The 24145-nt window shown below is 41.7% G+C and overlaps 1 protein-coding gene across 1 annotated transcript in view; it reads left to right on the forward strand.

Annotated features, from left to right (window-relative positions):
- Positions 1-10669: 10669 nt before the first annotated feature.
- LOC139751247 (uncharacterized) overlaps positions 10670-24145 on the forward strand; it is a 183078-nt gene continuing 169602 nt past the window's right edge. Inside the window, exon 1 of the mRNA XM_071666494.1 lies at positions 10670-10834. Coding sequence (XP_071522595.1) covers positions 10729-10834 — 106 coding nt within the window. The 5' untranslated portion in view covers positions 10670-10728. The remainder of the gene's footprint in view (positions 10835-24145) is intronic.

Consider the following 24145-nt stretch of genomic DNA (forward strand, 5'->3'; position numbering starts at 1 on the left):
AACCGTACACGTGAACTATATAATGTTTCCCAATAAATCAATTAACATGACAGTGTAATAACAGCATATTGCATGCAATTCCAGTGACATGAGTATACTAAATCGTGTTTTTGACTTTTGATAAACACCGAATTTGAAAAAAAAGCAATACCTTCACGATGCACGTTCAGGTAATCTCTTCCCTTTGGCTCATTCATCTGTTGCATGTCATGGAATAAAAGAGTGTGTGGAAAGTCTAGACCATATTTGGCACTCATTGAAAATTTACATTATCGGTGTTCTAATGTTAATTACCGTTATGAGAGTAAATATGTCGCTGCAGAATGTAGTTAAAAGTCCAAAATCAACGTCGGACAAATTCATTCCAAAATCGGGATATTGAATAATACAAGTTTTTGTAAGTCATCCTAGGATGCAAATGTCACCAGCCTGGTCTGGCTTGGGTATAACTGTTTCCTTAATCACTAAGTTAGCGGCTGACGATACACCTACGGCTCTCAATTAGTTGACCTTGGCCATGTCTTTCTCACATATAATAGTATATAATAACCCATTCATCATGTCTTGAATGGTGAGAGAGAGAGAGAGAGAGAGAGAGAGAGAGAGAGAGAGAGAGAGAGAGAGAGAGAGAGAGAGAGAGAGAGAGAAAAAAAAAAATTTCGCTCCAGTTCGTTCGTTCAGGCTGTTCACCTCTCGTCCCAAGACGCCGTGAATGATGACTGGCTCAATAGGACGCGGGCGGAACAATTGGCTGTGCCTCTGGTCCATCGCCCGACCATCTTCACCCAGATGTTTACATGCTCTTCACACAGTCATCGCTCACAACATTCGTCGCGTCATTTCCACAAGAATTTATAGTCTATATTCTTTTATCTTACTACTTTTCTTTAATGCCCTAATTTCAGTATAACTACTTCATGAAACCGTTTAATAACTGGTGAGAAGACGTTGCTGGACACTTTCCAATGGAGTCGCATGCTTGACCACTCGCTAGACAATACATGTATGGCTTAACTCGCGCTCGTAATACCGAACCTGTAATAGATTACCGACAGCAACTGGGTTGCATGTCTTCTTGGGGCGACAATACTGTGTGTAGGCCTGAGAAGGGTGAGGGAGGGACGGAGGGAGTGGGGCAGGGACTAAAACAGTACAGTTGAGACTTCCTAACGCCCGTTGGTCGATGACGTTATTCAAGCCTTGTCCACCGAAGCCGCGGATATGAACTAATGCCCAGAAACTGAGAGACGAATGGAGGGATTGACTTAACTGCCTCATCGGTGTGAACGTGGCGACGTAACCCAGTTACAATGGTCCACAGGCCATGGTGTGTGTTGCTACTGTGGAGTCGTCGTGATTGGTTACAGTGTCTGACGTGAGGTGAGGGTGGAGCGTCTGGTGTGTTTGTGATGTCAGGTACGGTTGTTATGTGGCTGTGGTAACAAGTGCGAGGTGCATTTGTAGCGTTAAGATGTGGTTGTGGTGTCAGGCGCGAGATATAAGCGGTTGTACCGTTAGCTGCGGTTGTGGTGTCGGGTGTGTGAGGTGCGACCGTGGTGTCGGGTGTGTGAGGTGCGACCGTGGTGTCGGGTGTGTGAGGTGCGACCGTGGTGTCGGGTGTGTGAGGTGCGACCGTGGTGTCGGGTGTGTGAGGTGTGACCGTGGTGTCGGGTGTGTGAGGTGCGACCGTGGTGTCGGGTGTGTGAGGTGCGACCGTGGTGTCGGGGGTGTGAGGTGCGACCGTGGTGTCGGGGGTATGAGGTGCGACCGTGGTGTCGGGTGTGTGAGGTGTGACCGTGGTGTCGGGTGTGTGAGGTGCGACCGTGGTGTCGGGTGTGTGAGGTGCGACCGTGGTGTCGGGTGTGTGAGGTGCGACCGTGGTGTCGGGGGTGTGAGGTGCGATCGTGGTGTCGGGTGTGTGAGGTGCGACCGTGGTGTCGGGTGTGAGGTGCAGCCATGGTATCACATTGGCTATGGTGTTGGGTGTAAGGTGTTGCCACGGTGTCAGGTATGAGGTGCAGCAGTGGTGTCAGGAGCAGGGGTTGTTGTCAACAGTTCAGTGGGGAGGACGGAGAGGCTGTGGGCCAAAGATAACATGGGCGATGATACACAAGTTTGGGTGCAAAGTTTCTTATTCTATACCTGAGTGGAATAGGTTTCTTGAAGTCTTGACTGTAAAAGAGAAAATAGACAAAACAGAAAACGGGGAAAAGTGCAATGAGAAACAACAGGAGTAAAAGAGAAGTGGCAAAGAAAAAAAATCAGAAAAAGAGAGGAAAAAAAAACGCAGAACAGTTATCTTAAAAATGAACTTGTCAGTCTTCCCAAGGGAACTATTCAGAGCCTCCGAGACTGACGCTTCCCCATTGTTCATCCCTCCTGATATTCTTAAAGTCATCTTCTTGATGGCCCTGCTAAACACAGCCGTTGAAAAACATATATCAAAATTCTGTCTCTTCTAACTTAACAGAGAGATCTAATAAGTAGAAAAAGCTCAATTTTTGGTGTACGTGATCAATTTTCTTACGTCTGGACTCGTACAAAATGTCTGACGTGTTTATGGCAATGCGAATATTGTCCTTATCTTCTTCTTCTTCTTCTTCGCAACGTCCAGAGTTGTGTGTGAACAATGGGAAGGAAGACAATGGCGGGCATTATATACTTTCTTTCCGTCAGAGAGACACCGGCCATCATCATCATCATCATCATCCAGTCTGTGAAAGCTTAACCACAGGAGAACTCCACGCTGGCAACTGCCACAGGCAATGATGGGGGAGGGGGAACTGGAGAAAATGGCAAAGGTTGCTGCTGCTACTGGGACGAGAAAGACCATGTCCTTATAAGAAGATGGAACGCCTTGGAAGACTACAACCCCGGCCTGTGAACATCGCTAACTACACCCTGAACAAACACGACGGTACGATCGGTCTGAGTATGATGACTGAATCCTTATGATGGATAACCTTGCCACTGAGAATGATACCCAAGTCCAGCCCACCACCACACAATTATATATGCTCAAGGGTCGTCCCGTCGTACTTCAATGGTCGTACAGTCGTTCTCATGAAGACGCTGAGATAAAGCGATTTGATTCATCAAATGAAGGGATTCGAGGGGATTAACCGAACGCTCAAGTCACGCAAAACACGGCAATAATACGATTGTACTAAAAAAAAAAAAATTAACGCAGGCCTAATGACCATCCTCACATGTCGCTTGATCTGGTTAGGTTGTCTCGGGCACATGTGGGATCGACCCGGATTCCTGGAGGAGTGTGGTGTCGCCATTCTTCATCATGGTATGCTTAAAGCTGGTCACTCTTATGACAAAGCTCCGGGCGGGGGCAGTAAGTACGTTCCTAAACCCCCTGAGGTCATACAGTTAAGTCATTCCCTCCAGATTGATGGGGGAGTCGAATAATTTGGTCGGCGCAAGTTGCGAAAGTTCATTCCAGGGGGTTCTTGTCGCAAACAAAATTAGTGTATTGACAAATTCTCTCCGTGAAAGTTAGCTAAATGAATTAATTACAGTGGAAGCTTCTGTGTGACATATAAAACTATGAAAAAAAAAAAAAGAATTTGCATATAGGTCAACCGGATATCATAAATGCAGCACTGGAAAATATATGTATCAGTCCATTTAATCTTACAAATGGAAAATGACATTAAAATTCATATTTGAGCACGAATGATTTTTTTTATTGATTCGATTATTACAACTGACAACACAAACATTCGCAATTGGAGTCAAACTTTTGCTGACATCTTTTAATCTTTATGTTGGAAATTGGCAAGCCTTCATCACACTAGCAAATGAAAAAGAAATAGTGCCAGTAGCTTCACTCTGAGGTAAAAAAAACTTTTTTTGTGTGTGTGTGAAATTTACCAATCTGGAAGAGGGAGTTTTACATACGCAGTGGGTCCCATACGTCGAACTGTCCTTACAACCACACATCTTTTTAAACTAGGGTGTGTTGTGCGCGTTCACTGTGTGTCCTTGTGTTATTCATACCATTCACCTACCGAATGTTGTACTGTAAAAGAAGTCCTTTTAAATCTTGTTAAAGTTTCTTGTTTAAATTTGTTATGTTCTCTGGTTGTTCTATCTGAACATTTTTGGAGAACTGGTCAATCTACATAATAACTGGTTTAGAATCTTTGCGATTACAACAGGTCACCACCTCCAACTCTTCTCTCTTCCATAACGGTAAAATCTATGGCCTCTAGTTTTTCCTGGTAACTCAGTTCGCTTAAATCTAGTACCACCTTTCTTTTACCCTCTTCGAGACTTTCTCTTTAAGTTCTTTGTGCTTCTTAAAGCGCCGTGTGTGTGTGTGTGTGTGTGTGTGTGTCAATAATTCACAGTTTGTGATGAGACCTACAGTTACAGGAGACAGTTAGACGGGAAAGTTATATAACCCGTTACGAGTTCGAGGAGGTCAAGAAGATGCAAGGCGTGAGGCGCGTGAGGGGGAGGCTGTTGTGCGTTGTGGGGTGGAGATGTGGAGGGGACGACTAGTATATAGTCGTGGGACGAACCTTGTCGTACCGTGACTTTGGCCGTGTCGGGTGGTTTTCGGTCCACGATCTTTACGTCCGGACAGACAGAGGTCTTGGGACACGTCCGATCGAAGCTGCACCGAACCCTCTGTGTCGACGAACAGAGAGACATAAGACGAGTCCGTATAACCTCGAACGTGCGTCGCGTTGAAAAGACTTCAAATATTGTCCTCGAACTTTACCCCTCGACTGCGCGAACGGACACAAGTCTCGAGACGCGCGTGAATGAAGCTGTCTCGACTGAGAAAGACATGGTTCGTTCGGTAGAGCTTCGATCAGGCGCCATACCGACATATACCAGACGTGTACGAGCAACTCTGGCTGACGAGGCAGGCTCCCCTGACCCCGTGCCTAAAACCCGCCGGGTGACACGAACCCACACGGGTAAACATCACCCTCTTCTGCCTTTGGACGAGGAATCATCATGACCGTAGATGATAATGATCTACCACAGCTCTCAATCCACATGTCACTGGCGTTAAAAAAAAAAGAAACACTGAATATATTTACTTTTTTTTTATACTTTTCAACTTTTGTTGACGAGAGGATGAAGACAAACTCACAGGGAGCTAAGATTCAAAGGGATTCTGGGTCGGCAGACTATCATTTCCTCAGATCCACTCACCCGCTGTAAAGATTAAAGTCAAACGGAATGGGGAAGAGGACCATAAGATATGAAACATTTTAAAAGCGGAGAGAGTGGCATCATTTATATGTAAAGTTGCGCAAGAGAGAACGAAACTTGTGAGTAAGAATTTCAGAGATATAGTGATGAAAACGACTGGAATAGAGTGCGTGTGCTTGTGTGAGGAAAATGAAGCCAAAATTGTGGTGCAAGGAAAATGGGAATACAGGCTCCGGGCAAAGCTGAGTTGCAGGGAAAACGGGAAGAGATACTCGAGGGCCGAGGCACAGCTGTGGTAGGGTGAGGAGGTACAGAGAAGCGGTAGTAAAGTAGGATGTAACAGCTGCAGGAAGGTAGTGGACCAGAGGGAAGCTGGAGGACCCTGAGAGGCTTCAAGCCAACACCAACAGGTAGGCGTACCAAGAGACAAGATGAAAAAAAGAAAAAAAATAATGGATATCATGATCAAATTAGGTCGATGAAAGGAGGACGCAGAACGAATGATAACCTCCTGTCGTATTGATATATCAGATACGCAGGGGGGGGATCTTGGACTACGAACAAACACAGGAGTTAAAGAAACTGTATCAATATGTGGCAGGGACAACGTCAGAGCGTGGCATATGAGAGACATATTGGAGGGTCGCGGACCCAGAGCAAAGATATTGAAGAAGGGAGAAAGAGGGAGGGCTTCGGTGACTTCATCTGATTTCGTATTGGAATAGAAAGGGAGGACTGCGTGCCAGTGGAAAAGGATTAATACCATTGAGTGAAATAGAAGGTATATATGAAGAATGAATGAAGGGAGGATAGAGGATGGCTTGAGTTGTGTGCAAGGGATAGGATATAGCAAATACAGCGCAAAGAACCTCCTATAACCGTGGTGGTTGAATACGATGGACATCTGCTTGTGGATCAGACATTGACTTCTATGTGAGAGTCTAAGAATGTAATTAGAATAGGAGAAAAAACTTACGGCTTCTTGGATTCAAAGACATCAGACGGTCGTTAAGATAGAGTTGTGAAATATCCAAGATTAAAGATGGTATTGGAGTGAGAGGATCTTGGAGAGAGACAAAGGATTGAGCTACATCTGAGCTTACGTTATAAAAAGAAGATAGGCTACTGATTGGTTAAGTATCGAACCGCCTGAGCACGATCCTTGAGGGTCATGACATGGCCTCTGACCTCATCAATACGAGTGGGGTGAAAGGCCGGGGCCATCTTCCCAAGGATCGTACAAGGCCCTCAGACCACCTTCGTAACCCGGCCCACACGTCTGTATATATATGGTATACGTCTGTATATATAGTGCTGACCCAACTCGAAATATGTATGTGTATTTCATGAAATGAATACATGGGTCTGTAAACCCACTTATGCAACATGTTTCATATTCGCTATCATTTGAATAACTTTATACAGTCACGTTTGTCGAGTGCCTATGATGTCTGGCCCAAGCCAGAGCGTGCGAAGTAGGAAACAAAGTGAATGAATTAAAATAATCTATTAAACTGTATGTCGAGGGCTGACGGAAGGAATTTTATAACTTAGTCGAGTTACAATCTTATAGCCTAGTCAAGTACGACGAAGCGGACCGACCAGCTGAGTGGAGATCCTTGGAATGGATTACCACGAACGGTATTGTATTGTACATGAGAGGGTAGGTTGATCAACATGAAACACCATCAGGTATACGATTCCCTAAAACCAGTTTCATGGCTCGCGACCGAAACGTTTGGCACAGCGCGTTTCTTTTCCTTGTTGTTGTTGTTGTTTCCATTCTATTCTTTCATTGTGAAAATCACCGACTGTTTCCGACTCGGCTTATCGCATCCCTCATGAATGACTGACATCGATAATCGTGTGAATAATGAGGCCGTTCATTATGTTAATTATTGCATAAAATTTAGTGCAAATTCTAATCAGGTATCAGACGTCACTGTGGCAGTTTCGTGAGTGAATGACAATACATCTTTTTATAGTAGCTATAAACATCACACTAAAAATAAAGTTATTCTATTTATCGTAGGACGTACTGTGATAGCTGCGCGTGGAATAGGAAATGGTTTAAAGGTACTGTATCAAGAGGAGAGGCGAAGTACGTGGGAGTACACAGGATGTACAGATAACCGAACACCTGGTGGTATATGAAGAGGGTGTCTGCTGGAGAGTAAACGGGCAATACAGACATCAGAAGACCTGATGGTCTATGATGAGGTTATCTGCTGGAAGACATTCCATGGAAATCCTTTGGAAGACCAGATAAAAGGAAACCAGATGGTCTATGAAGAGGTTATTCCTGGAGGACAATCACAGAGAGGCAGATAGGACGAGGGAGTGGAGGGGGAGGGGTGTTCTGGGGAGGAGGAATATTCCATGAAACCAGGGAGGTGCAGGATGGCCTGGAAGGATGCGAGGGCAGTCGGAGTAAGATTAGGAAGGATGTAGTTGAAGGATAAGCTCCAGCTTATCTCATGCCGCTGATAAAATCAACCTTTAAAACAAGAGCTTCAAATTTAAGCCAGTAACACCATGCTTATTGCCATGAACGATTACTGTTAGTTGACTCAGGATGACATACAAGTTATCCTTAAAAAAACTAAAACCAAGCATAGATGAATGTCTCCCACGGATGATTTTACTTACATGTGGAAAAATTTCAGAACTTTTCGACAATATACCTAATGACATCATTATAACCATGTACTGTTATGTAAGTGACATCATTAGGCGATCTCTTTGACTTCAATCTGAATGTTTACTTCCCACCATATCCACTACCGAGAAATATTACTCCCATAGAAATATAACGACAATGACATAACAAGAACAGAATGCCATCACAACAATAACTACCGTTCACAACTTCCACTTTGCTACCATGATACTATTAAAACTACAACTATGCTGCCACGAAATCATCACAAGCCTACCAATATAATACTCGCAGCTACCACTACGTAATCACAATAGCAGCAGCCCACCACGCTCTTACCACCATCACCACCACCAAGAGACTAGGCTGCACCTGGTTATCTTGAATTAAATCTCGATAGCAGAAAGCAATTATTTTCTCTTCCAATTGAAAGTGTTTCCTCATTTACAGAATTAGGTCGGGAAAGAACTGAACCTAAATATATAGAAGAATATAAACAGACAAGATAATGTTTATGTTATTTCTACTAAACTCAAATTTAACAATTGGGCCAAAGTTTACAAAATCTTAGCTATAACAGAGAATAGAACGTGTAATGATAATGAGGTTGGGAAATTTCGCAACTACCTTTTTCAATAACTAATATTTACGCAAATATCCATTTACGGAAGACAAAGCTATGTGTAGCGAATCATAATCACAATCAATACATGCGAGCGAATACGGTCACAGTACTTTTTGCTCCCTAGAAATGTTCGCAGGGAACCTCCTCATAATGCAAAAATATTTGTGCATACCATCACATCCTTTTCCATGTCAAAGTATTCCAGTCACGGGTAGGAATACTGACCGAGGCCACATTACGTAAAACCCGAAAATGGTTGAAAACGCCACATACAAACCTGGACAATACCAAGTCGACCAGGCTCAACTTCAGCCTCGTAGGAATTCCGTGGCGGACACAGCGGGAGTTCCACGAGCCTCACCTACACACCAACCCTGAGCAATTTCCTCCCTTGGTTGTGTATGGTGCCTAGAAAACTTGTCTCTTGATGCCTATTAGTATCATCCAATTTTATTCTATTTGTACAAATATTCTTTAAGTTTTGCTTCCCCACCCCCTCCACCTCCAATCTCTTACAGGTTTGAATAAGGGAAGTTGAACACAAGCAGTAACTTTTTCCCCCAAAAAGTTTTAAGATGCCATAAACTACGTTTCTAAGCTTTGTCGATAGACTAACATGGTACGAACAAAAGCCATGTTGGGTGAAACAAATATCATGAGAAACAGTGGAAATTAATCAAGGATCCGCGGGTGTTTGAAAACTTGACTTCTAGGGGTACAAATGGCTATAGGAACAGAGAATGGCGAGAGGAGGAATATAATTCCACAGCTAAACTGTTTAAGGAAAGAAGGGGGGTAACATAACGTTCAGCCCTTGAGTGGCTGATCTCCACAACACACAAATGTCTCTGGGAAGCATCATCCCATGTTTCGGGTGACAAGCTTTGGAAGCAAGGACAGGCAATTCTCTCTGTTGTGTTACCGACTACGAGCTAGTAGAGCAGAGGCGGGGGGAGGGAATTGAGAGAGAGAGAGAGAGAGAGAGAGAGAGAGAGAGAGAGAGAGAGAGAGAGAGAGAGAGAGAGAGAGAGAGAGAGAGAGAGAGAGAGAGAGAGAGAGAAGCCTAGTCGCTTCCAGAAACGTCGTTCGTTCGCGGAGCAGAAAGGTAGCGTAAAGAATAGTCATTACAAGCGATCACAATTTTACTGTTATATCTTGTAGTTGAATCATCATTATATTCCAGTGGCAGGGAAATAAACACTTTCTAACACACACTACCACAAGAAAACTGTGTATGTTAGGACTTGAGAATAATATGGCTTCATTTATCTAACGTCTCAAAAAAATCCTTACCCTACCGTAACTTTAATAAAAAAATGCATAATGTTTTTCGAGTTTTCAACCGGGGATGTTTGTAGAGAGTTCTGGAAGCGATCTTCCCCTGGTAAGTGTAGTCTTTCCCAATGTATTTCATAATACGTAAAGAATTCGTTTTCCCAACGGAAACATGATTTATCTTGTAATTTGGAAAGTTATCAATAATAGTTCTATCCAGGCAAATCATACAATAACATTTTGTAATACAGTTCAATGGTATGTTACTATATCTTAAACCAAGATAATTTAAAATATGTATTGTTCTCCCCCATGCAAATATGATTCAGGCTATAACTTGGAGCGTCAGCAGTAATAATTTTGTCTAAATGAACTGTGCAATAACACTTTGTAATATAATACACAATAACATGCTAATACATCATAAACTATGATAAAAATAATGTGCATTGTGCTTCATCCACGTATTTGTGATAAAAAGATTGTCATAATCACATGAAAGGACAACCAACACTATATTCCTACTGAGTAAATCATGGTCTGATTTCGGCCATGAACAAAGACGAACGATCAATGGAGGAATATGATAGTAAAAATGAAAAATAATCAAAGTACTATTGCCTCAGAGGGGATTGCAGGGGAGGAAGTTGCTTCTTACCTAAGTCTGCCGTGCGATGGTTCCGTTCTCTGAGGCGACGGGGTGGCCAGACAAAGGCAGCCACCATGGAAAGTGAGAACTTGGCAGGGGACTCCATGGCGCCTTCGAACCTCCCGCCCAACGCCATGCATTTCTAAACTAAGTAATACATCCGCTTTAAAATCAATTTATTTCGAGAAATACAATACATGAGACCTAGTCATAAACAAATATTGGGTTGTATGAATTAAAACAATCAGTTGTTTCTTGAATGGATTGTAATTTTATAGATTAAGTCAGTGTTCATTTGGAAGTAAGTAAACAAATTTGTTTGTTTCAAAAGTGAGGATGGAAAATAGTGATGAACCTTCTAATAACAACTCGGACACAAAAGAGGATAGTGAGGAGGGCACAACAAACACCTCTGGGACTAAACCAAAGGTGAAATTTGAAGGTAAGTGTCTGAAGCGCTTCGAAATATGAGTGAGATAAGTGAGGATGTGAGGGTGGCTCACCCATCGTGACTCATGACACCTGTTAACCGTACTCACGAACATGCTGAACCAACAACTATTTCCCATTTTCCCACGCCTTCAGCTACATAACTGAACCTTTCCCTGCCGAGGGTAGTCATTAGAGCGGTAAAGAAGAGGAATACATCACGATAAAGATGTTATTTGTGTATTTCGAGAACTGTATTGACCTTGCATTCCGAGAACTTTAGGAGATGCTGTGATGACGGAATATTATTAACTTCTTTCATCATAGTTTCATCTGTTCTATGGTCACCAGTACGACTTTCCCACATTATTACGAATGTCTTAAGAAAATTATTTTTTATTATTTTTGGTGAATGAATAATACAATTATTGAGAGAATACTTGGTTTATCTCTGTCGTAATATTTTTCATAGTTTTGGACATATTTATATAGTGATAACTTTTGTACATTGAATGATGAAGGTATTATACACTGATAGAGCGCTTGGTATCTGTCAAATGCTTAGGAAGAATGTTTGACCTAGTTAGAAAAATATTTTCATGCCTAACTTTAAGTGTATAGATATTGTGGCTGGCAGAAGACATATATCTTACCATTCATGTATGCAAGAAGAAAATATTGAAAATCATTGTCTTCAACATTTTACAATGGTTGCTCCAGCATTAACAGTAATTATAAGAGTTATAATACTGATATGAATTTTTTTTGAGATCATCATTAAATACATGTTGGTGTCCATCATTGAGAGGCATTTAGTCAAAGAGAAATGAAAGAACATATTCTTTAAGTGAAATAAATGCAAATTTCTGCTATGATTCATTATCTCTTGTTGCCAAATGCATACTTTATGTCGAACCTGCTCTTTTTGTTTATCGTCATGAAAAATGCTTCATTGGTTTCATATTTTCCAACTTTACTCATGTTTGATTTGTTGTGTAAACATCTTAGTCTATTTATCATATATTTCCCCAGTTGCATATTTCCTTCTCATGTTTGATTCCATATTGTTAACCTTTATAAGTCATGTATGATCGTAACATTTTTTGAATTATGTGGACTAAAATTTTCAAGATTAATTACAGTTTTTGTCATACTTGTTTGAAAGATTTACAAAAGGATAAGCTTTTCATGGTTAGATAAAAAATACTGTTGTAGTACTGATTGTATGGGAATATATGTATGTCAAATAATTTCCACTTTGGAAGGGAATGTGAAATGCCATACCTTTAAATGAAGCCCTGTGGTTCGAGTGTTGTATTTCATTCTGGCACTTGCCAGTTTTAGTTTACTATGGTGCATATTTTATTTATGAGCGATTTTTGCAACACTAGTGCCTTACATTATGAATCTTAGTGTTGGCTCTGTTACTAAAATTCTACGGAGGAGGACTTCTACGCATCTTACTTTCATTTAAATAAAAGAGAATGAACAAAGATGACTTTGTGATGTTGGTGATGTTGAGGGAATAATGAAAATTGTGACTTTGAAGAGTTATCATAAAAACTTGTTGGCAGAATTACAGTATTGTACCTTATTTGAAAAACAGATTTATGTTCTTGATAGTAATCACTAAGCACACAACTCATGTAGTAGTAACTATGACCTACCTTTTAGGTTCTAAGTTGAAGCACTTGTTTGTGAAGATACATGGTGTAAATGAAATATTTTGTTTCATGTCATGCTGTTGTGTTATGTATAATGCTTCAATGAAGCAGTTTTTCCTTACTGCAGAATCAACATTCTGTTATTTAATGAATAGTAATCACTCAAAGATGTAACTTTAAAGTGAAGTGAAATAATCTCGTAAGTAGTATTGCTCCGTTTCAGGTGTTCATATGATCTAGGTATGGTTCTGTGGATATTGAATTTGTTATATTTGCCATGATGATATCTAATGTTTATGTTATCCTAAAAAAATCTCTCGTAAGTCTTTGTAGTGCGTCCAGCTTATATGTTATATTGCTGCTATTTGTGCATATGAATAGCAGTTAGTATTGGTCATTTACCTGCTTAAGTATAAATTATTGCAATCCATAGTAGAAGCCAAATGTTTTCATAGTATATGTACTGTATCAGAATCAGATATTTATAGATTGATGTGATCAGAAACTACCCTTTTGTTTGTTGTTGCTGTTGTACCTGTTGATTGGTCGGTACAAAATTCATACTTCCATTTTTATTGTGAATGTACTAATACTAGTGTGTTTCTCATTGCTTGAAAAATTGAAGTAGGACCTGGACAGTGAAATAATTTGCATTGAAACAACGTTTGACTTTTTTAGAAGTGAAACATTTCATGTACAAACAAACAAACTGACTTTTCAGTCACTGAAAACAAGGAGCTGTATTTTGCATAAGGTTTTTACACAACTGCAAAACTTTTATGATTGTATTATGGTATGGCAGTGTCATCATCATTGTCATTATTGTCTCATTGTCTGTTGTCAGTACACAATTGGTTTCCATGTTTTAACTCTCGTTTCTATTGAATTTTATAAAGTTTTAGTACAATGAGTGATGCCCAGCCTCAGCTTTGGGGATTGATGCTCTTACTGTTTCAGAAAAAATGGCCAATTTTCAAAGTTGATCATAAGTAAGGCTGTAATATTTATGAATCATAATGGAACTTAGAAGTGAATGTTGGTAATTATAAAGATCGTAGCCATAGATGATAAGAAGTAAAGTATAAAAAGGGCGACCAATTTCCAAATATGCAGACAGCTAAGGTTGGAATACTGTATATTGTGATTTGTAGCTTAAGTTGTATTTTGCTCCTATTAATAAAGCTTTTTTTCATTAAACTAGATTAGAGAATGTTTTTTATGATATGTTCCCTGTCTTTGAATTTTTGAGCTTTTGAGCTCTTAGGTTCTTAAAAGAGATATGAATGAATGAAGATTAACGTGCTTTTGTGTAAAACATATTTGGTTAAAAACTTGAATACTGTGTTTCATAACTATGTGAAGTATGTTGTTTACATGAAAAGTAAGCAGTATGAAGAAACATTCTTCAGTTTTGAGAGTCAGGGTTACATTTTTTGTGACAGTCTCAGTCAAATATTTGGTTAAATTTCCAACTTTTAGTATTACCTTCAGAGTGTAAGTGAGGAAAGAAGAGTCCAGATAAGTGAGGGAAGAAAAGTCCAGAACAGTGGCAGAAATGTGATGCCTGTTCGTAGGTTTTAGACTCTACTTTAAAGAATTTTGGTGAGATTAGATAATACATCAGTACATTTTCGTTATGTTTTACTGAAATTTTTAAGGAAACCAAATTTTGGTAAGGATGATTTTTCCTGTACTAATGGGGATGGTTGAAGGCTGTCCCACTTCTTTTGATTTTAAGTATAGTGTGAGCACTTTAGCTAATGTTATGGGATTTGCAGTTGGACCAGTAATCTTCTTACTTGTTCTATTATTTGTGTTATTTACAAGACATGCATTGCCACTTGGTTATTTACCTTGTGGGCAGTAGACTGCAACTGAAAATAGATTGGTGATTCCTGCTTTAACATACCATTACCTCCATTTGTCCCTTCCATGCATTTGTAGTTATTTGTTAAAAAGAATTGTATTTTCTCTTCTGTTTGTTTGCTTTGTTTATTTTATTTGCATGTTATATTTCAGTCACTATTATTTTAGGTGTTGGGTTGTATCACCAAATTGTTTATGTGACTCCAGAGTAGTTCATGTGAAAAGTTGTTAGATGATTGAAAGGTTTATATTCTTTTAAGAAACAAGCATAAGAAAGCTTTTTGTTGTTAATTAATGCACCTGTAATGAACATTTTGTATTTACAATGAGCTTGAAATAGGCAGATACAGGACATGAACAATACAGGTGAGCAATGATAGAATACATTTAGATCATTACAATATAATGAAAGTAGTACACATACAATGAACAATAAACTTATTGCAAACTGAACCCTGAATAACCTAGTATTTGAGGTGAATTCAGGCTAAATTTTGATAGTAAAAAAGAAAATAATTTTACAGATATCTGCACATTTATGTGTCCTTTTGTCCAAAATTAATTTAATACTCATGTTCTTAACAGATGCCTCAAGAACAAAACCCTGTATTACAGTAACGTTCACAGTTTGCTCATTAACACATTCACACATACATTTGTGTTGCCTCGTACATTAACCTACACGTGCTATTCTGTAACTTTACACATACACCCCAGCATACAGCCAGATATAATTTCTGTTTATGTGTTACTGGGAAAGAGTTTTACACTTGCATTGGCCCTTCTCTTAACCTTGTATATACATAACCATGTCTTTAACATGCACAAAAAAAAAACTAGCTTTTGCCAGGTACCAATGTAATTGTATGTGTTTATTTTGTTTTTCTCGGATGATTGTCTTTTTTTTTCTTTTGTGTGTGTGTGTGTGTGTGTGTGTGTGTGTGTGTGTGTGTGTGTATGTGTGTGTGTGTGTGTGTATGTGTGTGTGTGTGTGTGTGTGTGTGTGTGTGTGTGTGTGTGTGTATGTGTGTGTGTGTGTGTGTGTGTGTATATGTGTGTGTGTGTGTGTGTGTGTGTGTGTGTGTGTGTGTGTGTGACTTTGTAAGATGTACCTTTTGTATTTCATTTGCAAGTTTTTCTTTTCAATGTTTTTACAGATTATCAAATTGAACAGTTGCATCTTTGGATGTGTTATGAGTTATGATATTATTAAATGAGTGTGGTTAGCTGTCAAGGGAAGTTCGCATCTTAGGTTTATTTATAACAGTAAGCTAGAGTGACTCAGGGTTGGTGTGGTTGGAACTGGACCTTGGCAGCAGGTTTCACAGGATTTTTTTTCTATCTTTGCTTTTTTTTTATCCCTTAGGAATGCATGGTATGACATTTGGGTTTATGAATATAAAAGAATTGTTATGAATATAAAACAATTGTGCATGAGCTCAATTTGGCTTGTGAAATAACAGAAATATTTCAAATTACTTATTCACATATTTGTATGCATTCCATGTTATACTTTGCAATTGTAATTTTGTAATTTAAGAAATTCAAAGTTGCAAAAGTTAGACTTAACTGTATTTCACAGTGAAATTATGGATTTTTTGCTCATCTTTAGTATTGATTGAAATGCGTATAAATAGCAAATATAAACTGAAACAGTCATTATAGATTTTGAGTATGAAGTATATCATTTACATGTCCTAAGTTTAGCATGAACTTACTCACTTGGCAGTCAGCCTCAGTACCCCGGTGAGACTAGAAGCACTTGCACATGGTTCAACATGAAAAAGTGAAAGGTGAACAAGTAATTCTTTGAGTTTATTCAGTTATGTATATTCCTGTAGAATTTTATTTTTGTGGTATAATATGCCATTGATATACATGTGATTATTGCTTTTTTTTGTGTATGTGTGTGACTTTATGTGTAATTATTGATTTTACGTCTCTGAAACTGTTATTACACTGAAATAAATATGATTGGTAGGTGATTAAGTGGTTAACAGTACAGTTTATATGCTTTTGCTAAACTTGAGGAAAATGCACCATATGATGTCAGAGATATTCCATACACCAACTTGACTTATCTGTCAGTCTTTTCATTCACTGATTTCTTCTTGGTATATCACCATGGAATATGCACATGCTGAGCAGACTGTCAGTGGAAACAGAAATGACTTGAAGAAGCATAGGCTATGTAATTTTGTACCTTTAATCCTGTTATTAACATGTTTATAGGTACTGGATAATGGCTGAAAACTAACAGTAAAGAAATATGACTAGAAAAACTTTAGCCAAGTCTTGCATGATACACTTGGGTAATTATGTAATTTGTTGAGATTGTGTTGGTTGACTGTGTCAATGAGGTCAGAGTAAATGATGCAGGTTACTGAAATGTGTGACCCTGAGTGCCACCGGAAGGTGTTGAAGGTATGAAGATAACAGTGGCTGTGATGGTGATGGTGATGCAAGGGTGAGGGGAGGGAGATGGCTGGAGGGTGATGGTTGTGTTTGTCATATATTTTGTTGATGAAGAAGATGGGAATGCAGACTAGATGAATAGCATGAAGTTGACAGATATTTCTACAAGAGAGTGAAGATGGTTGGGTAGATAGTGTAGAATGTAAGATGATATGAAGAACAAGAAGGGTGGGTGGAAGAAGATAGCATACCATTCTCTAGACTTGGCTATAGATACTCGTGATGATGACATGGAGAACAGAAGATGATGTACAGACTTTTGTTCATGGAATGAAGAGGCTGATAGTGATGTTATTAAGGTCGGAGATAGACAGTTCTCTTTAGATAAAGATGGTGATGGTATAGAGGACAGAGATGACTTCAAATGGAAGATGGTACTGTAATATGTTTTATGGAATGAATAGATAATGAAAATGTTTAGGCGTATCTTATAAAAAAAGGTGTGGTTAGATAGATCTTGTATATGAGGTAGAGATTACTATAGTAGTAATGATGCCAGGAAAAAAGAGGGATGATGTTGGTAATTAGGCAAAGAACAAGTATTTATTGATGTGAATGTTACAGACAGATGATGGTTATAGTGAAGATGATAGGTTTAAATCCTCGGTGAAGGTTAAGTTGATTTTGTTTGGGAATCAGCAGTAGCAAAGCTGAGTGTTGAGGGCATGAGCAACGGTTGAGTGTCAAGTTTATGAGAGTCGCGGGGTAATGTTAGTGGCAGAGATAATGAAGAGGGTGCAACCAAGATAGTGATGATTATCACAGTGATAATGGACCAAGGAAAGGCAGCATAAAATAGAGAGTGACGGTAATGGTGAATTGACCAAGGAGAAGTAGCTTAAAGGTAGTAAGTGATGGTGAAGGTGGTGCTGGAGAGAGTATGATGATGATTGTGATGGTGAAGATGGTGGTAGAGAGTGCGGTGATATAGCGATGGTGAAGGTGGTTCTGGAAAGAGTATGGTAATGATAGTGATGGTTAAGATTGTGTTAGAGAGAGTGTGATGGTGAAAGTGATGATGAAGATCATGCTGGAGAGAATATGATAGTGATGGTAAAGATATTGCTAGAGTGAGTGTGATTATGAAGTAAGTGATAGAAAGAGTATGATGATAAAGATCATGCTGGAGAGAATATGACAATCATTGTGACATTGAAGTTGGTGATGGAGAGAGTATGGTAGAGAGAGCAGGGGCAAGAAAATTGACAGCACCTTGACTAGGCTCCTAGTGTGGCAGGAGCGGAAGGTGATGTTATTGTCTGGCCCTCATTATCTGCTAGGATGATGAGACATGTGATGATGACGGTAATACCCGGAGTGACAAGCAGGGGCTTCCCCCACCTCATCGTCCTTCGCTTCACCAACTTATTATCATCCTGCACCTTATCCTATCATCCTTTCACCTCATCTCTTCCCTTAACGTCCATTCATCTAATCCACAACCCTGTCATCCACCTTCGCCTCATCCAACCCTTTCTTCACTCTGTCTGTCTAGTGCACGGCCCAGTCTGTCTAGTGCACGGCCCATCCATCACCTCCCATCACTTCCCTTCTGTAGTGTGCGCCTTCGCAGCATCCATCTCCAGCTCATCCAGTCCATTTACTATCCGACTCAGGCCACATATTCTCATATCTCAGTCTCCTGTTCCTTCTTACCACTATCCACAAACCTTTACCGCTTCCTCATCATCTCCATCACATTCATCATCTTCTCCATCACATTCTTCAGCTTCTCCGTCACATCCATCATCATCTTCATCTCCACCTCCACCATCGTTCTCCATCACAAGATGGCACAATAGTGTGGGGGGGGGGGGGGTAACTGAAGCTGCCAAGTGTTGCAGTGTTTTACTTTCGAAGTTTTGGGAAATATACATTTTTATGTGTGTGTATCTTGTGGGGGAACTTGTTGGCCGTCTTTTGTATAAAGTTTCGGTGGAATTTTGAGTTTGTGTTTTTGTAGGGAAGTTGTGGCTTGTTCTGTATAGTGTATTTGTGGTTTGTTTTGTTTTTGGGCTACAGCTTAAGAGACCTTTTGAGATCTTTTAACTGGTGTTTATGGTTAGCTTGCATAGTTTTGTACCGGATTTTTGGTGGATATTTATTATTGAGAGAGAGAGAGAGAGAGAGAGAGAGAGAGAGAGAGAGAGAGAGAGAGAGAGAGAGAGAGAGAGAGAGAGAGCAGTCACATCGCATATCACAGTTCCATGTGCGAGGAACCTTTGACGGGCAGCATATCGTATAAGGATACGAGCAGGTGTTACCGGTCACTTTCTGATGACAGAACCGGTATATTGTGTGTGTGTGTGTGTGTGTGTGTGTGTGTGTGTGTGATCATCTGAAATTGTTACTCACCTTGAAAATATTGTGTGACATTACTGAGTTAGACAGAGGTCCCTTGAGGAATGGACGGGTGGGCGTGTTGAGGTCTTCGAATGACGGGTCCTGAGTGTCGGTTGGGCGTGTGTTGAAGTCCCTGAGTAACAGGCGGGCGTGTGTTGAGGTCCCTGAGTAACGGGATGACATATGTCAAAGTCCCTGAGTGACGGTTGGACGTGTGCTGAGGTCCCTGAGTGACGGGTGGACGTGTGTAAAGGCGAGAGTGTTGGGTGAGCATATATTGGGTTCCTAAAATCAGCTTCGGGTGAGTTCCCCTAAGCTGTGGCGGACGAGCGTGTGTTTAGGTTCCTGGGTGAAGGTGAGAGTGAGAGTTACGGGTTGGCGTGTGTGTGTGTGTGTGTGTGTGTGTGTGTGTGTTGAGGTCCCCCGGGTTATTATGAAGGAGTTCCCTGCCAGCGGTGGTCCCCGGCGTTGCAACGCCAGTCGTTCATCTGCTTCCGTCTTGTGCGCTGCTCACGGTAACTGGCTCTGAACCCCAGCCCCGAGTCGTCATGGCCCTTGGGGTTGTTGTGAGGTTACTGGCTCGCCTTGCCGTGGGGTTAACCCTCTATCAGGGCTCACACAGGTGCCAGCAGCGCTCTAGGGTTAAACCTAGGGATTAGGGTTGAGCCTAACTGACTAGGGTTGAGCCTAGTTGACTTGGGTTGAGCACAGGAAGACTAGGGTTGAGCCCCCAAAAGACTGAGGTTGAAGGTAGCAGTCTGGGATTGAGCCCAGGTGACTGGGGTTGAGCTTAGGGGTATTGAGGTTGAGCCTAGGAAGACGGGTTGAGCCTAGGAAGACGGGTTGAGCCTAGGAAGACTGGGATTGAGCCTAGGAAGACTGGGGTTGAGCATAGGAAGACTGGGGTTGAGCCTTGTGGATTGGGGTTGAGCCTTGTGGACTGGGGTTGAGCCAAGTGGATTGTGAAGTGATTGGTGACGTGACACAGATACCGTGCGTCGTTGTGTTGTGATATTTTCGTGTTTGTGTCCACGGGTTTACGATGCGCTCGCTGAAGCCCAGGATGATGTAGTTGTGACTGGTGTTATAAGAGACACGGAAACGAAGAGGTCCGAAGTGGTAGGAATGTGTTGTTAAGGTCTAGAATCGTGATTTTGAAAGGCACCACGTGATGTACTGTAAAACCTGTGTCAAGGATGTGCGAGTACTGTAGAACTCTTGTGTGATCTTCGGTAGAAAGTTGAGGATTGGTGACAAGATCATGCGGATAATGATTCGTGAGAAGTGAGCGATTGGTGAGGAATATTTTCAAGAACACGGGGTTGTTGTACCGTTGGGAAGAAGGTGGTTGTTAAGTGCTGGTGGGGCTAGATGGTTAGGGGGGGTGTGGGTGGGCGTGGGAATCTCAACAAGTGATGAGTTACTCTTAGAAGGAAGTTCTGTGGGATAGTTCATACTGTGTCACCCGCCATCTGTTATGATAGACAAGGTATCAGGTGGATGCGCTGATAGCCTAGTTGGCCTGTGTGTGTGTGTGTGTGTGTGTGTGTGTGTGTGTGTACGTAAAACCGTGGGTAGGGAAGAAAGAACACGGGAGAAAGCGCCTCTGGTGCCGTTCCGATTACACGCGTGTGATGAGGAGTTCACTGATAGTAGGCCACCATCGTTCGTGTGGGTCGACGGGACACCTGATCAAGCTACGTTTGCGACAGGAGGTGAGTCGCGACGCGAAAACACTTCCAACGAAAACGGATGCTTCACCGACCTGACGACTCGTATATGGCGTCAGGCCAGGGTGCGTCGAGTGCTGTCACTCGAGGAGGAGGAGGAGGACGTCAGGAGGGACGTGACGAGGCATTCGTGGAGTACATCGCCGTGTGAGTTGATGGCTTGGTGGATAAGGCTTGTAAGGGAGGCTCATCTCTGCTGCGGTGCAGCGGGATCTTCGCCTTAACAACAGGAAGTGCCTGGCTAGAAATCTGATCTGAGATTTGTCGCAAGGGTGACCATGGGCAAGATTCTGGGCCAGCTGATACTCGCCCCACACAACCTTGCACTCGCTGGTCTACGCTCCAATTAATTTATATATACATATATATATATATATATATATATATATATATATATATATATATATATATATATATATATATATAACAGGAGGAACTGTGGTAACAAAGGTAGAATCGAGGCGAAATAGAGAGCGTTTATTTTGAAGTAAATTGCGGGTTATTTACGACTGGTGTGTTGCTCTCCTCCTCTCACAAGCGCAAGAATGACCAAAAAAGAATTTCGCGGGCCGGAGTAAAGTAGCCGTTGAGTGGCGCGAAAATTTCGCCAAGTGTGGTGATTGGCGAGATCGAGATCGCCTGGAGGAGGATGGTCCTTGGTGATTGGCGAGGAAACATCGCCAGGAGGAGGAAGATAATAAAGTTGTTAGATAAACTTGAGGAAGGTGTTTGATATGGGCGTGATGACTCAGGCCAACCTGGGGCGTGGGCGGATGTGGGTGATGGTGCGGGCGGGGCCCAGCAGCCACGCCCACTCGCGGGTTCTGTACGCCCAGCTGGTGCCGCCCCCGCCCCCACGCCCCCGCCACCACGCCCATCAGCGCTACTACCCACGCATCATCTCCACCTTCCATCAGTTCTACCCAGGTGAGCAGAAGTTAAGATTACTTTTGAGGATTACTTCTACAACTACTTGTAGAATTACTTTTGACATTGAATGTAATCACTGAGATTACTTTGGATTACTTCTGGAATTACCTGTAGGATTATTTCTAGGGTTACCATTGGTCACTTGTGGGGTTACCTATTCATTTTTTAGGATTACATATGTAATTACGTTTAGAAATAGCTCTGTGGTTACTTTTAGGGTTACGTCGAATTACACTTGGGATTACCACAGGGAGAAGTTATAATGTCACATCCATCATTGCTTCTGGGTTTACCTTTGTGATTACGTCTGCAGTTACCTCGCAATACTTGTGTAATTACGTTTTGGGATTACTCCTGGGAAATGCTGTAGAGTTACCACGAAGATTTACTCCTAAACTTGAGTATGAGGATATATATATATATATATATATATATATATATATATATATATATATATATATATATATATATATATATATATATTATTTTCTATGTCCCCAGGGTATATATTAGTTGGTGTCCAGTATAGATGTAGTGTTAGTTCTGTCTCCTCATTGTAGATAACAAACAGTCTTTGTTCTGGCTTACGTCACGTGAAAGTTGGGTTTAGAAAAAAAAGAAATGGCATTTGCATATCATTATATGGCATCTTTCCCTTTTTTTCCTAAATGTAATTTTGTATTTTTATGTAGTATCCTGTAGGATGGGTCAGGTGGTGGAGAGGTGTGGGGTAGATAGATGTGTGTGGAGGATGGTTGACGTGGTGGATAGGTAGATTGAGGATATGGTATACGGAGGTAATGTATGGGAACGTACGGTGTAATGGTATGTATTTATTAAACAAACTAAAAAAAACCCCCATTAAACTGGTAAGATTGGTTTATACAGTTAGGTCTCAGGTCATTATCTTTCTCTCAGGTCATTACGTGACCCTGACCCAATTTGACTCGTAGCATCCGTGTTCCTCTTCCGATGGTCTTATGTAGCGTTTGCCTCTATGATAATGATAATAATTATAATGTTTTATTGAGTAAAAGTGAAGCCAAAGGCTAAAATTTTACAAATGACATGCAATAAAGACACCTGGGTGGGAACAAGATGAGAGTGGGGGTTTCAAAATGTTCCCAGTGGTTAATATGGGGATGATGTTGTGGTGGTCTGTACGCGCTGGAGGTAGTAGACTCGATGCGGCTATGGTGCCGAACTTCAACTTGGGGACGAGGGATCTCAAGTGCTGGCAGGAAGTGACGGTGGCGGGTGTGGTGCAGTAGCTTCCAAACCATTGGACTGGGGGTCCGGATGATGACTGGATGAGGTATGAGGTTACGCATGTGTCTTGGGCGCCTCTCGGTGATGAGATATGAGGTTACGCATGTGTCTTGGGCGCCTCTCGGTGATGAGATATGAGGTTCCGCGTGTGTCTTGGGCGCCTCTCGATGATGAGATATGAGGTTACGCATGTGTCTTGGGCGCCTCTCGATGATGAGATATGAGGTTACGCGTGTGTCTTGGGCGCCTCTCGGTGATGAGATATGAGGTTACGCGTGTGTCTTGGACGCCTCTCGATGGGTGGTATAGAGAGGGACCCAGGACGATCGTGCGAGACCTTTCCTACGCCTGGTCAAGTTGTCCCTCTGGTGTGGCGGGATGGGAGGAGGAAGACGGGCGGCGGGGGTAGGGCATGGGTGAGTTTGGGAAGAATGAAAGTCGTGTGGACATTCTCGAGTTAAGACGCCGCTCCAGTTTCCCCTCAGCTAAGGTTCCTAGGCCGGGGGACCAGTTGCTACCGAAACTTCAGAGAAAGTTATATTCTCTCTCGCGTGTTTTATTGGAAAGTTTTGACATTCCTGTTAAATCTCCAAGTTTGATTTAATGTGGCGCAGTGGGGTTTTTTTTTTTTTTTTTTGTTGGAATTGGACGCGTCTTGTGGTGGTGTTGATATTGTTTCTTGTGTTAGCATGGCAATAATGTTGGCAGAGCCTAGCGTTGATGTTGGCAGTGCCTGGCGTTGATGTTGGCAGTGTCCTGTTTCTCAACAGGGTCTTTGATGTTGGCAGTGTCTGGTGTTCGAACCTGGCGTTGATGTTGGCAGTGCCTGGTGCTGATGTTGGCAGTGCCCTGGCGTTGATGTTGGCAGTGCCCTGGCTTGGCAGTGCCCTGGCGTTGATGTTGGCAGTGCCTGGTGCTGATGTTGGCAGTGCCCTGGCGTTGATGTTGGCAGTGCCTGACGTTGATGTTGGCAGTGCCCTGGCGTTGATGTTGGCAGTGCCCTGGCGTCGATGTCGGACGTCCCTGGTGCGCTAGTTTGACCTTGAT

The sequence above is a fragment of the Panulirus ornatus genome, chromosome 11 (genome assembly GCF_036320965.1).
Source record: "Panulirus ornatus isolate Po-2019 chromosome 11, ASM3632096v1, whole genome shotgun sequence".
Taxonomy (NCBI): Eukaryota; Metazoa; Arthropoda; class Malacostraca; order Decapoda; family Palinuridae; genus Panulirus; species Panulirus ornatus.